At 33.5% G+C, this 12,881-nt stretch overlaps 1 protein-coding gene across 1 annotated transcript; it reads right to left on the bottom strand.

Annotated features, from left to right (window-relative positions):
• Positions 1 to 10,090: 10,090 nt before the first annotated feature.
• Positions 10,091 to 12,448, bottom strand: LOC149551437 (uncharacterized). Its single transcript, XM_089789685.1, has 2 exons — positions 11,926 to 12,448; positions 10,091 to 11,275 (listed from the first exon to the last, which is right to left on the bottom strand). Exon 1 carries the CDS (start codon positions 12,304 to 12,306, stop codon positions 11,965 to 11,967), a length of 342 nt encoding a protein of 113 aa, XP_089645811.1. The 5' UTR covers positions 12,307 to 12,448; the 3' UTR covers positions 10,091 to 11,275; positions 11,926 to 11,964.
• Between the last annotated feature and the right edge of the window lie 433 nt (positions 12,449 to 12,881).

The raw sequence follows: 12,881 nt of genomic DNA, 5'->3' as shown, positions 1-12,881 counted from the left end.
GGAGAACAAGTCTTCCCAAGTAATCATGCTATCTTGTTCAAAAAGATCCATCAGCTAAGAGATGTCAAGAGAGTTCCAGTACTTGGTTGAGCATCCTTGCATAAGGCCTAAAGGTTTATCTTCAACAAAAAGATTCCACCAAATAGATCATTCACCAATAGTTGGGAGCAATCATGGAAGGCATAATTTGGAATAAAGAGTTTTAAATGATCTTAAGCATTGCATATAGAGTTAAAAATAGTAGCTCCATAGAGAAAGATAGAGAAATTACTTCTAATTAGGTCCCCCAAAGGAAGGTTTTTCCAATTTCTAGCTTTTCTACAGAACCTTATTTTAATATTGTTCCTAACAAGCACCTTCTAAGGTTGGTCCCCATCAATAGAATAGAAGATCTATTTCATAGTAAGGGTAATCCCTTGAGTTTTGAGGTCCTTTAGCCCTAACCCTCCCATAAGTTTATTAGTATGGTACCACTCTCTGCTAACCACATGCCATTTTTTGTTAGCTCTACCATCAAACTAGAGAAAGTTCTTGATGGCTTTCTGAATTTCAAGAATTTTATAGTTGCTAAACATCTAAGCAAAGGAATAATAGATGTTATAAGAGGACAATTTTTTTGGAAAACTTGAATTCTACCGACCAAAGGGAGGGTCTCAACATGCCATTTTTCAAGCTTATTATTGATCTTCTCCTTAACCCAAAATCACATAGCTTTGAGGTAAGGGTCAATAGAAAAGGGGAATACCAAGTATCAGATAATTTTATGAGGGCCAGTCCATTGGAGATCAAACTTCCCAAACCAATTAGGGGGTTCATCATCCAATCCTAGGCAAATAGATTTTGTTTGAGATAAGTGAGCCCTTGAAATATCACAGTAGAATTCAAATTTATTATCATGGAGAATAATGAAATTTTCCTCAATAATTTTTAAAAAGAGGGCAATATCATCAAGGAAATGATAATTGATAAGCACAAATTTGTCAAGGAAAGATAAGCCTTTAATAGAAGGAGATATGGTATGATCCCTAAGAATGTAAGACAATGCATCAGAGGCTATGTCAAAGAGGACATGGGCCAAAGGGCATCCTTGCCTAATAGATCTAGTCAATGGAAAAGAGTCAAATAAGGAACCATTAACCTCCACCTAAGTATTGGCATCCATAAGGAGAAGCTTGACTAATCCACATAATACCCCTGGAAGTCCAAAAGCCTCAAGAATCATGGAGATGAATTCCCACTCAACCTTATCATAGGCTTTTTCAAAGTCTAGGAGAAGCATAGAAACATGTTGTTGAGAACCTTTAGCCCAATTCATAGCCTCCCAACTAGTAATTAAGTTCTCAAGAACATATCTTCCCTTAATAAAGCCAGCTTGAGTATGGGAGCTAAACTTAGGAAGTATATTTTCTAGTCTAAGGGAAAAATTATTAACAAGAATTTTATAGGTGACACTAAGGAGTGTAAAAGGCTACCAATTTTTAAGCTAGCCTTTATCCCCCTCCTTGGGAATTAGTTTTATAATCATGAAGGTCATTAGGGATCTAATCCCAATTGGCTTTAAAGAACTCAATGGGAAGGCCATCAAGCCTAGGGGATTTATCATCTTTAAGGGAAAGAATAGCTTTGTCAATTTCCTCAATAGTGATATCTAAGGCAAGATTGGCAGCATCACTATGATAAAACTTTTTAGGGATAGGGGGGCACACAACTCTCTAATGGAGATGTCCTTTGCAGTTTCTTTAGAGGTAAGAAGTTTTAGGTAAAAGTTAGTGAAGGCCTTTTAATATCATCAATATCAGTAAGATGTAATATCCCTTGCCCTAACTGACTAATTTTAGGTAAAGGAATAATGTCAAACATTTGTATGTTGCCTTTCTCTTTTTTTCTTTTTTTTGGTGTTTCAAATTTTTTAATATAGTTTGAATGGTGCTAAGAAATTTAGAATGTTCACAAATGATATTACAATACCTCTTACAATGAACTAATATGCAATTGCAATTTCTTTTTGGTATTTTCAATGCATATACATGGAAACTAGATATGGAATGCATACCTAGACCTAACTAACATTTTGGCAAACAATTGGCATACAACTATTATACTGATCATATATGCTATAAGATGGACATTTTGTCAAACAAATGGTATACAACATATATCTCCTTTCTTGAATTCATTCCCATGTACAATGTTGCTATGAATTTTCCAAGACAAATGGTCTTACAATAATGACTACAACAATGCCAAATCTGATTTTGGATTATCATTTACAACAACAAAATTATATGCCCAAGATTACAATGCTAAAGTTACTAATAGTTGCAAGAGGAATTTGATAATAGTGATGCCCATAGATGGAGATGAAAGTTGCAATCATAATCAATCATAAATACTGTAGCACTACAATATTCATGTGTACTTTAGCAAAAAGGAAAAAAATGATTACTAATGATTACCAAAGATGAATCTTTAGGTTTTCACTCATTAGCCCTTCAATATTCCTGAAACACTTAAGTTATTCCTTAACTTTAAGCAGAAATAGAACTCCAAAATGAAGCTCTCCTAAATGCCAAATTTAATAGATATTTTACCACCTCAAATGGCTATAACACTGAAGAATTGATGCTCTCTAATGGACAACTAAAATAAAAAACCATTAGTTTCTTCTCCCAAGTTCATATGAAATGCAATTGACAATAATTAGATGCCTAACAATGAAGCTCTTGCTCTATTCATTCTTTTCCTTCACCTTTCTAGAAGGAAATAAAACATTATTTAATTTCACTTTCTATAAGTTTCCTCCTTTCCAATACAATAATTAGTTGTGCTTCTAGAAAATGTACTCTCTAGAAGATTCCCCCTTTCCAATATAATAATTAGTTGTACTTCTAGAAAATTAAACTAGTTAAATATAAATTCACCTTTAGATTTATGCTCTTTTACTTTAATTTAAATTATTTCTCCACTTAGCCTTTGAAGAACAAAAACTAAGAACTCCATTAATGGTCTAAAAGATGGGGGACATTATAGTCCACCCTCCCTAAAATTGCTCGTCCTTAAGCAATCCAAGAACACAATGAACTCTAACCTCCACTTGGATCCCACATGAAGTAGTATGGGACACTCCTATTAACATTGAATAAACTACACACCACTAACATCATCAAGACCAATAACATAACCTATAGTATAGCATTCAAAACCTGTGCTAATGATGTAGGAGTTAGAATATCACTAGAAGAAAATCCCAAAAGAAATATCTTCATCCTAGTCCTCGCCCATATAATATATACTAGACCAAAATCCCAATCAACAATCCCTTCAAGAGACATAGCTATAGGAGAATTATATGCACTCATGCCAACTATATCAACAATAGGTGTAGCCACATCAAAATTGTAGGGACACAAGAACATTACCACCTGTTAAAGCACAAAATTAAATCTTTACATATGGTCAAAATTGAGCCCAACTCCACATAGGTGAGTGATCAACATCAACCTCAAATGATAGATTGTCATAAGATAATGTTGCATCCATGTCAAACATAGGAATATCCATGAAGTGAACATAAATATTTTGCTGATTGATAATATAAAATTATTCTATCCCTATATCACTCACCTCATCACCAATAACAACTATACTATCATCAAAGCACACATGTATACAACCTCATACATACTGCTAAACTCCTCGTTGGATAGCTCAACCAACACTGAAGTGCCTGATGATATGACTGTATCCTCACATGATCCTACTCCCACTATCACTACATCACCATGAAATACATGATCTAGGGAACTCATGCCTATAACTCCATCATCTGAATTAACCTAACATAAATTCTCATCACATTCCACCTCAATTGTGTCAAACTCATATAATGTCTCATAAGAAATGTCCCACAAATTTCAAGCCACATCTATATCATCACATTTTGTTCTTTGAAAAAATGATATCATGCTCTACTCAAATTTTGGATTTGAAATTAGTTGGGTCATTCATTTGTGGTTTTCATTCATCACATTTTCTAGCACATCCAACTATTTCACAATACCCTATATCTAAGAATCTCCATCCCTTGGCAAAGAAGTAAGCTCTCTATGGGTATAATGAGTACCAAACCATGTGTCACCATCCATAATGCTAAAAACCAAGTCACCTACCTATGGGTCAAAAGAAAAGTGATGAGTGCTCCTCACAGTCTAATGCCAATAAAAACACCCAACCTTTATCAAGTGCTTATCATCATCAAACTGGGAATCAGAAGATGGCTCCAATATTTGACTCTAAACTATTGGTTGAGCATGATCCTAGGTAACCCTCCTAGCAAACCAAACCACAAAATCTCTATTGGGAAGCATTGTAGCCAATGTCTCTACAATCTTCCTCACTAATCTTTGTATAGCATGAGAACCTCAAATGAGAGTAGCCTCAAATACACTATACGAAACCTCTTGCAAGTCAAAGCTCTCAAGAAAATACTCCATGAATAACTCGGTAAAGTAGAAATTACATGTGGAAACATCAATTTTCTTCCCTGCAATCCATAATTATTCCCTTTGAAAATGTGAGAATGCCAACTACCCAATGCTATCAACTGTATGAAAAGAAGAAATAGATTCACTTCTAGTACAAGGAAAAAAATCACCATGAGAGCACATCTCCACTTATACTCTCACTTCCTCTATGCATACTACACTCGTATCCTAGACAAATGTGTTCACTACATCATCATGTCCCTCATGATCCTTAACCATAGAAGAAAACTCAACACCAACCATGATATGTAACTGAACAAGGTTTGGGGTTGGTGTTGACTATATGAGTTCTAACTCCATGGTAACATTATCTAACTATGACTATGACTCCTAAAGAGCATACTAAGTAAAATAAAGATAGTCCACAGTCACCTCAAGCTCCCAGGTGATCTCAGCCACCTCCTCTTTTCCTAACAACATCTCATAGTAGGTGCTATCCCACACTAGAAGGTAATTCCTATCAGCAACTAACTAAGAGTAACTATTCTTCGTGATCCTAATAGCCTCTTGAAGCACATGAACCTCCTCTAGAGAAAGAGTACTATCACCATGCTCATAAAAAATAGGAGTACCTTGGCCAAATGAAGCTAACATCTGATGAATAGTATCATAATGCTCAAGAGCTAAAGAAATGTTACTATCACTCACCTTCAACTAAGAAGTCAAATGATGCCTCTATAATCCTTGACTCCTATGTGAACTCTTTGGCTCACTAACTATACTAAGATAGAAAACTGAATCATAACTCTCCACCACAAGATCGCTCAGATGAGTGATATTTTTCTTGTACAGTTCTTCATTGGACATACAACTCCCATGTACCTCAACCAATTGCTCATCCAAAGAAATGGAAGCCCTTGTCATATTAATCTCCTCAAATGTCTCAGCTTCCACCTAAATAGTAAGATCTTGTAAGCATCAATCCTAGGACTTATCCAAAACTCCTTGGATTTGTCACCCAATATCTAACAAGGGGTTCACACCCATTCAATCTAATAGCATTGTCAAATGGATCATCATATGTGTCCATACTATCTACATCGACATCAGTTGTTAAAGCCTCAACTATGGACTCTTGACTCTACACATGACTTAGCACCAGGTTGAGAATCAATAATACTAAAGAATAAACCCACATCTATTAACTCCCCTGAAACACCCGCATGACCAATATCATAGCTGAGTGACTCTATACGTGCCTCTATCCCACTTGAGAAAGTAACTTTTTCCTGCATAATATAGAGACCACGAGATCTCACATACAAATATCCAATAATAATAATTTCCTCTAGAGAGCCAAAAGTATTAGTGGTAACAACTCCATCAGTTGTCTCTGCACTAGCTGTAACAATAGCTCTAATCCCTATCAGAGAGAATTCAAACTCGATCTTATTTCTTTTGTTGCTATGAATGGTTGACCAATCAATCACATCTAGTTCTAGCAGTCTAGATGTGGCTATGGCAGTAGTAGAAGTATCTCTAGGCTAACACAATTTCTCTTGAGGAGCATCAAAATCCCAGTTAGGAACCATGTCTCCAAACTCTATATTTTCGTAAAAGAAATCAACATTTTCCTCAACAATCTTCAAAAATCTAACATTTTTCTATGCTAGCATTGCATGGTAAAGTTGTAAACTAAGTCTGACTACATGCCCAATAAAAGTTAGTGAAAATTTGGCATCATTCTTTTGTTTATCAACATTTGATTGCCTATAAATCGAACAAACCATTCAAAGTTTTTCGACAAGTAAATCCTATCACCTGAAAAATATTGCTGCCATATTACTTAGTGACAATTTTAAATATTTAAATCTATGCTTTTGAATTTTCTTGTGTTAACCTATCAAACTTTTTTGCTGTATGTCATTTTATCTTGCCCTCTTATGTTGTCATGATAGGAACCATTGCTTCCTATTAACACATTGAAAATGAAGGAGAAGTAATGAATTTGCATGTTAGAAATGTTATAGGAATAAGTACATATTATCTTAAAAAAATATAAATGTTTGATTTTATTTATATATTATTTTTTCTTAAGTTGGAAAGGTGTTGAATATGGGCAAAAAGGGGAGGGTGGAAAATTGAAAGTCTTGTGATATTCTTTCATCACTACCTACTAGTACTTTTACTTAAACTGGTTGTTGCTTGGCGAAACTTAAAACTCTAATGCATATGAATCAGATGGATGGTTATTTTTAATTGCTTCTTCCACATCCATGTTTAGATGCTACTTAGGCATATGATTGCATAATAGATTTGTCACATGGCTTCATCAGATCCGTCTGATCCAATCATCTTGGGTTGTTAGGCTTCTCATGCCAAGGTCAAGGACTTCTTCTTAAAGGAGGAACCTTGGGGAGCTAACACTCCATGGTTGGGTATTAAAAGTGCTTGGACCACTCTTTTGTCTCATGATAGAAGATGGACAAAGTTTTGATGGCTTGGAGATAGGATTTACATGTGGATGGACACATGTACCGGTGGCATGATTTATTTAATTATTTTATATATTCATTTATGGTTTCTTTATATATGATGTTCTCATGATTCCTTTATGTTTGACATGCAGGTATACATGTGGTTGATGTGTATTCTTACAAATTATTGTCATATTTATGGTACTGATATGTCATTGGCGTACCAAACAATTATATTATGAATTGTAGCTCATTGTTATAAGATAATAAACGTGAGTGTAACAACATTTGATCAAAATATTACGTGTACTTATATGTAAGTGATGACAATAAGATTCTTATAAGTGATTTGACTTAATATCATTATTCATGTTGCAAATATATTGAATGGAGTTAGCTTTATCCAATACTTCTTGTATCTTGACTTTTCAAATCTCATTCTCTCCGCTTTAATTGGGAATTGATATATGTGGCATTATTTTTGAAGTAATTGATAGTAGCCAACACCACGGGGCCTGACCTTGAAGTTAAAAAAGGCTAATTAAATAGCTAGAGGTAGCCTCCCAATCTACTAACCAATACCAACTTTAAACTTCAAAAAATAGTATGTGGCCTTGTTATGAGAATTTGGTCTTTAAAATATGTGTGTGTGTGTGTGTGTGTGTGTGTGTGTGTGTGTGTGTGTGTGTGTATACATACATACATACATACATATACATACATACATATATATATATATATATATATATATACATATATATATATATACATATACATATATATATATATACATATACATATACATACATATACATATACATACATATATATACATACATATATATATACATACATATATATATATACATACATATATATACATATATATATACATCCATATATATATCCATATATATATATACATAGATATACATATATATTTATATACGTGTATGTATGTATATATACATCTATATATATGTATATACTTATATAGACATATATACATACATATCTATATAGATATATAAAGATGTGATGAGAGAGAGAGTGAATAAAGTGAAATCCTTCATAAAGGAAGATATGGAGAGGGGTGTGTGTGTGTGTGTGTGTGTGTGTGTAGGGGAGAGAGAGGAGGCCTTTAAGAAAGAAGGGGAAATCAGATCAATAGAGGGGCATCAAGAGAGACATGTGTGATGAGAGTTTGATTGGGAGGTTATAAGGTTAAAAGGGAGATAATAGAGAAACCTAAAGAGGGGTGAGAGTAGGAAATATATACAATGACCTAATAATGGGGACAAAGAATGGGATGTGAATATATTTATAAGAGAGTTTGGGAGAGAAAGAGCATAGAGATAGATTAATTATGTATAAATGAAAAGATATTTATATAGAGATATATAAATATATATGGATAGGAAGAGAGAAAGAGATAGGGAGATGGGGGAAGAGATATATATGGATAAAACAATAATTGATTAGTTAGGATTTTTTGAGGGTGACATGGAGTGAATAAGAGAAAGTTGGAGATGTTGAGATATATATGGACACGATGATAGATCTATAAGGAGAAGAGATAGAGGGGAAAGGGTGGGAAAGAGAGTAGCATGTAGATAAGTAATAAATAGGTATGGGTAGAGGGATATAAACTATAGTACTTTTGTTTTAAGTTATCTTCATCCCTTTCCCTTTGTTTGTCTATAACTTTATCCCTCTGTAACTCTATCTCTATATTTCAACTGGGTTTACATTGAAAGACCTCATTTCTCTCTCCCTATCTCTATCTCTTCATGTTTAAATATATCTCCTTCTCTTACTATCATTCTTGCTTTCCATATTTTTTGTACTTATCATAAGTCCATTTATATCTCACTTTAAAGATGGATACATATATACTATGTCTCTTGAGGCAAATATAGAGAGCTTAGAGATCAAGAAAGATTAAAAAATATTTTATAGACATAAACATCTAGTGAGGTATATCATCATATTTAGTTCATAGAGAAGAGAGGAGGGGACTAGGCTAGGATGATAGAGACTAGATGTAGAGAATGATGAAGAGTCCATGTAGGTCTATGAATCGATAAAAAGTGATTGGCATGTGTAAATGTATGTGTGCATGTGAGAGCGAATAAAAGTGGTAGAAAATCCACCTATACCTACAAATAGAGAGAGAGAGAGAGAGAGAGAGAGAGAGAGAGAGAGAGAGAGAGAGAGAGAGAGAGAGAGAGAGAGAGAGAGAGAGAGAGAGAGAGAGAGAGATTTATAGTCCACCTAGATGCACAAATCTCTAAAGTCAGAGAGATTCTGATAAGATGAGAAAATGAGTGAGGCATGTAGAGAATTAAAGAAAGAGGGGAAGATATAGAATTGGAAGTGATATAAAAGAAGAGGGAAAGATACATAGATGTAACTATGTGAATGAATATAGGAGAATAAAGTATAGACAACTATTCTCTTTAAACTAACTTGGGAAAAGGATCAAGGAAACAAGGTAAGCATCTATCACGATTTATGAAATATTTTTTAATCACATTATTACATGAAATATAAATGCTTGACTATTTATAACTTTTTAATTACTAAGCTTTTTGAAGGAAATTTTTTTTTTAAAAGTTAACGATTTTGTAACAAAATTGTGAAATTTTAAATTTTAGATTTCACTTTAAATAACTTTTATTAACTTTTTATCTATAATATTAAAAAACTTCTTTAACTAGTAAATCAAATTATATGGAGGTATTCTATTTTGACATAAATAAAATATTAATAAATAGTATTTTTTTTCATTACTAGTTTTGTCTCTTCACAATCTTTTCTCATTCCTACATATTTCAATAACTACCTTAGTCCAACTTGATAGGAATAAGTTGTGAGAATTATGTACTTACAATTTTTTGAGCTGATATTTTAATATTAATTGAAAAAGGTCATTTGAACATATAGAGTGGGGGGTGCGGGGTGGGGGGGTGGGGGTGTGGGGAAACACCAAAAGTAAGTACATTATTTTTTCTCTTGTGAAATGAGAAAATGTAAAAGATTATGATTGTTTAAGAGATTTATTCAATAATTTTCCTATTGTAAAACGAGAATATATAAAAGATTTTGATAATTTAAAAATTCATAAAATATTAAAAGATATATTCAGTTTAAAATTAACAAAAAATTGAAAAAATAATATTTTGTACAAGATTGAATTCCCTTTTTAAAAATAGAAAAAAACATTATACATAAAAATAAAAAACATATCTTTACAAATTGCTGGTCTCCAAGTTTAAAATAAATAAAATTATATATTGTATATATAGCAAATTGAGATTCCAAAACCTGAAATATGTGGGACGGTGGGAGATGAGCCCTCCCTGCAGCGGGGTAAGCTGTGAGACTTCTATTGGACGTCCAGAGTTTGAGGTTTACTCAAATTTTCTTTTATTCTTGGCTTCAAGAACAACCGAAATGTGCATTATTCGCGGCCACTAAATTCGACAAAAGGTTAAAACCCTCAAAACCCTAGCTGTTTTCAAGCCATGGCTTTCTTCAAACCCTGGCTCATATTATAGAGAGCTTGTAAGTAATAAAATGCTCTGAAATGATGAGGTATGGTGGCGTAATTGATTTTGGCAGTAAAGAAAAAATCAAGCTCGAGAGGAAGAAGACTCACGAGAACAAGTTCGCAAGTAACTATGACACGCATAATTTCGTACAATCAAAACGCCCAATGTTTCCCCTTTCTCACTGCATCTGCTTCCCTTGAATTTTGACTTGGATTTTCAGAGCTGCTCACTGCAATTGCAAATGCCGCTAACAATAATAACAATGTCATCTTCACAAATCTACCCATGGCAGCCAAATGTGGTCTTAATAAACCCAGACAAGTGCAGCTGCTTTAATATAAGTCTGATTCAAATTTGAAACTTCCAAAGGGTATTATCAACTTTAAAAGCTACCGAAATTGTGTACTAATCATAAATATGTTTGTTTATAATTTTGTTTGTACTATTTAACATTGCGTTTATTATTTTTTTAATTAAAAAAATCTATACAATCTTGATAGTTTCACTTGCAGAATATCGTTGGGGCGAAAACTCCAATAACAATGCAGTCAATGTAATAACAGAGCTCATCTCAATTTTAGTTGGGACTGTTAAAGAAATTGAACACCCTGAGACAACTTTTACTGTAGTATTGTATTGATTTTAAAGTAAAAAAGTGCTGGGCCTTTTGAGTTCTGAAGCGAAAAAAAAACGCTCAAAGACTTAACAAAATACGGCGACTAACCAATGTTTAGGGCACTTCATATAAGCAATTCATCACCTGCACAAATAATAAACAAAAATAAATATAAATTAACTGTAAAATGTTTTGAAACCTTCACACTAGATGAAAAGTACATGCAGCTATTATAAAACTGTGGTCCAAGCTTCGAACCAGGTGAGAATTACATAAATACTATAAAGCTCTGCTTATACCTTTCAAAATAGCTGGGTGGCAGTATTTATAAAAGTGTATGTAAAACTTTCAGACTTGATGAAATATGCATAAATTTGTAAAACTGTGTTCTGGTCTTTCAAAATAGCGCAGTGCCAGTATTTACAAAACTCTGTTTAAAGCTTCCGAACTAACGGAAAAGGAAAAATACATAAATTTACTCTCAAGCGACGTGTTCAAACCTTTTGAAACTAGATGCGAAGAAGGAAAATTACATAAATCTACTACAAAACTGTGTTCAAACTTTTCAAACTAGTGCAGCAACAGTATTCATAAAACTATATTTAAGCCTTCGAAACTAGATGAAGAAGAAAATACATAAATTAACCATTATAAAGCTATGTTTAGAAACGTCAAACTAGCGCAGCGACACTATTTATCAAACTGTGCTTTAAGATTTCAAACTAGATGGAAAATACATAAACTTACCAGAAAACAGTGCTTAAACCTTTCAAAGCAGAGCAGTGGCAGCTTACCTGGACACTTGAGGAACAACGCAGCAATGATGAGATGTCTTAAGAGGAGAACACTAGGGTTCGAACTCGCGACCAGAACAAATGGACAATGATTGTGCAGAAGTGCACAAGGAGCAACAACGTATATAAGCAGTGCAGATTGACGAGCAGCGAAAATAAGCAGAAAGGCTGGGTCAGCGCAAGAAAGAACGCGTAGAAAATGACGATCATCGACAGTAAGCAGGACGGAATGAGGATCGCTAATAGCGAATCGGGGAAAATCGGCGAATCTGCATTAGAAGGCTCCTCCGTAAGCAGCGCATATGCCTTTGCGCAGCTCCTCACAACTGAAAACAGCAGCACCGTGATGAACAGAAAAGGAAACGCCTCGTATTCGGCCATGGCAGACAAATTTTCAGAACAAAAGCAGCAGAAAATACAGTACAAGGTAAATGCAGTGAAAAAAATATTGACACGGTTACTTTGAATGTTTTACTTGGAAGACGCGTGTCATTTACGATTGAGAATTGTCGAGTTCCATCATCAGACAAACTTTTGTTGAGCGCCGCATTAAACATGCATATCAGTTTCCTTGTAGCTGCAGCTAATTTGGTTAGTTTGTTACAATTACCTTTTTCCTTTTGGGTTAAGAAATGATAAATTTCAATTTTAAATATTTTTTTTTTACTTGTGTTAGGCAATTTGAATTAGTTTTAAGATCCATTTCATAATCTAGTTGTTATATTATTAACTGAATTTCTAACTTTAAATACACGCAGTTTTTCAAGATAGACATCTTCTAATTTTGAATATATTTTAGAAATAAAGATAATGATTTAATAATAGGTAATATATTAATTCAAAAAAATTGTTTAGGCTTATTATTTGAGAAGATAATTTAATAGGGGAGGGTCTTAACTTGTACTTCTTAAAATTTTCTATGAAAAATTCAAAATACTATGAATAGTTTTTTTTTG

This window comes from Cupressus sempervirens, chromosome 6 (genome assembly GCF_028749045.1).
Source record: "Cupressus sempervirens isolate cs-2001-9-10 chromosome 6, ASM2874904v1, whole genome shotgun sequence".
Lineage (NCBI taxonomy): Eukaryota > Viridiplantae > Streptophyta > Pinopsida > Cupressales > Cupressaceae > Cupressus > Cupressus sempervirens.
This window is presented reverse-complemented; position numbering and strand designations above follow the sequence as displayed.

What these genes read in the sequence shown, in the direction of transcription:
- LOC149551437 (XM_089789685.1), bottom strand. Translation starts at nt 12,306, where the DNA reads ATGGCCGAATACGAGGCGTTTCCTTTTCTGTTCATCACGGTGCTGCTG.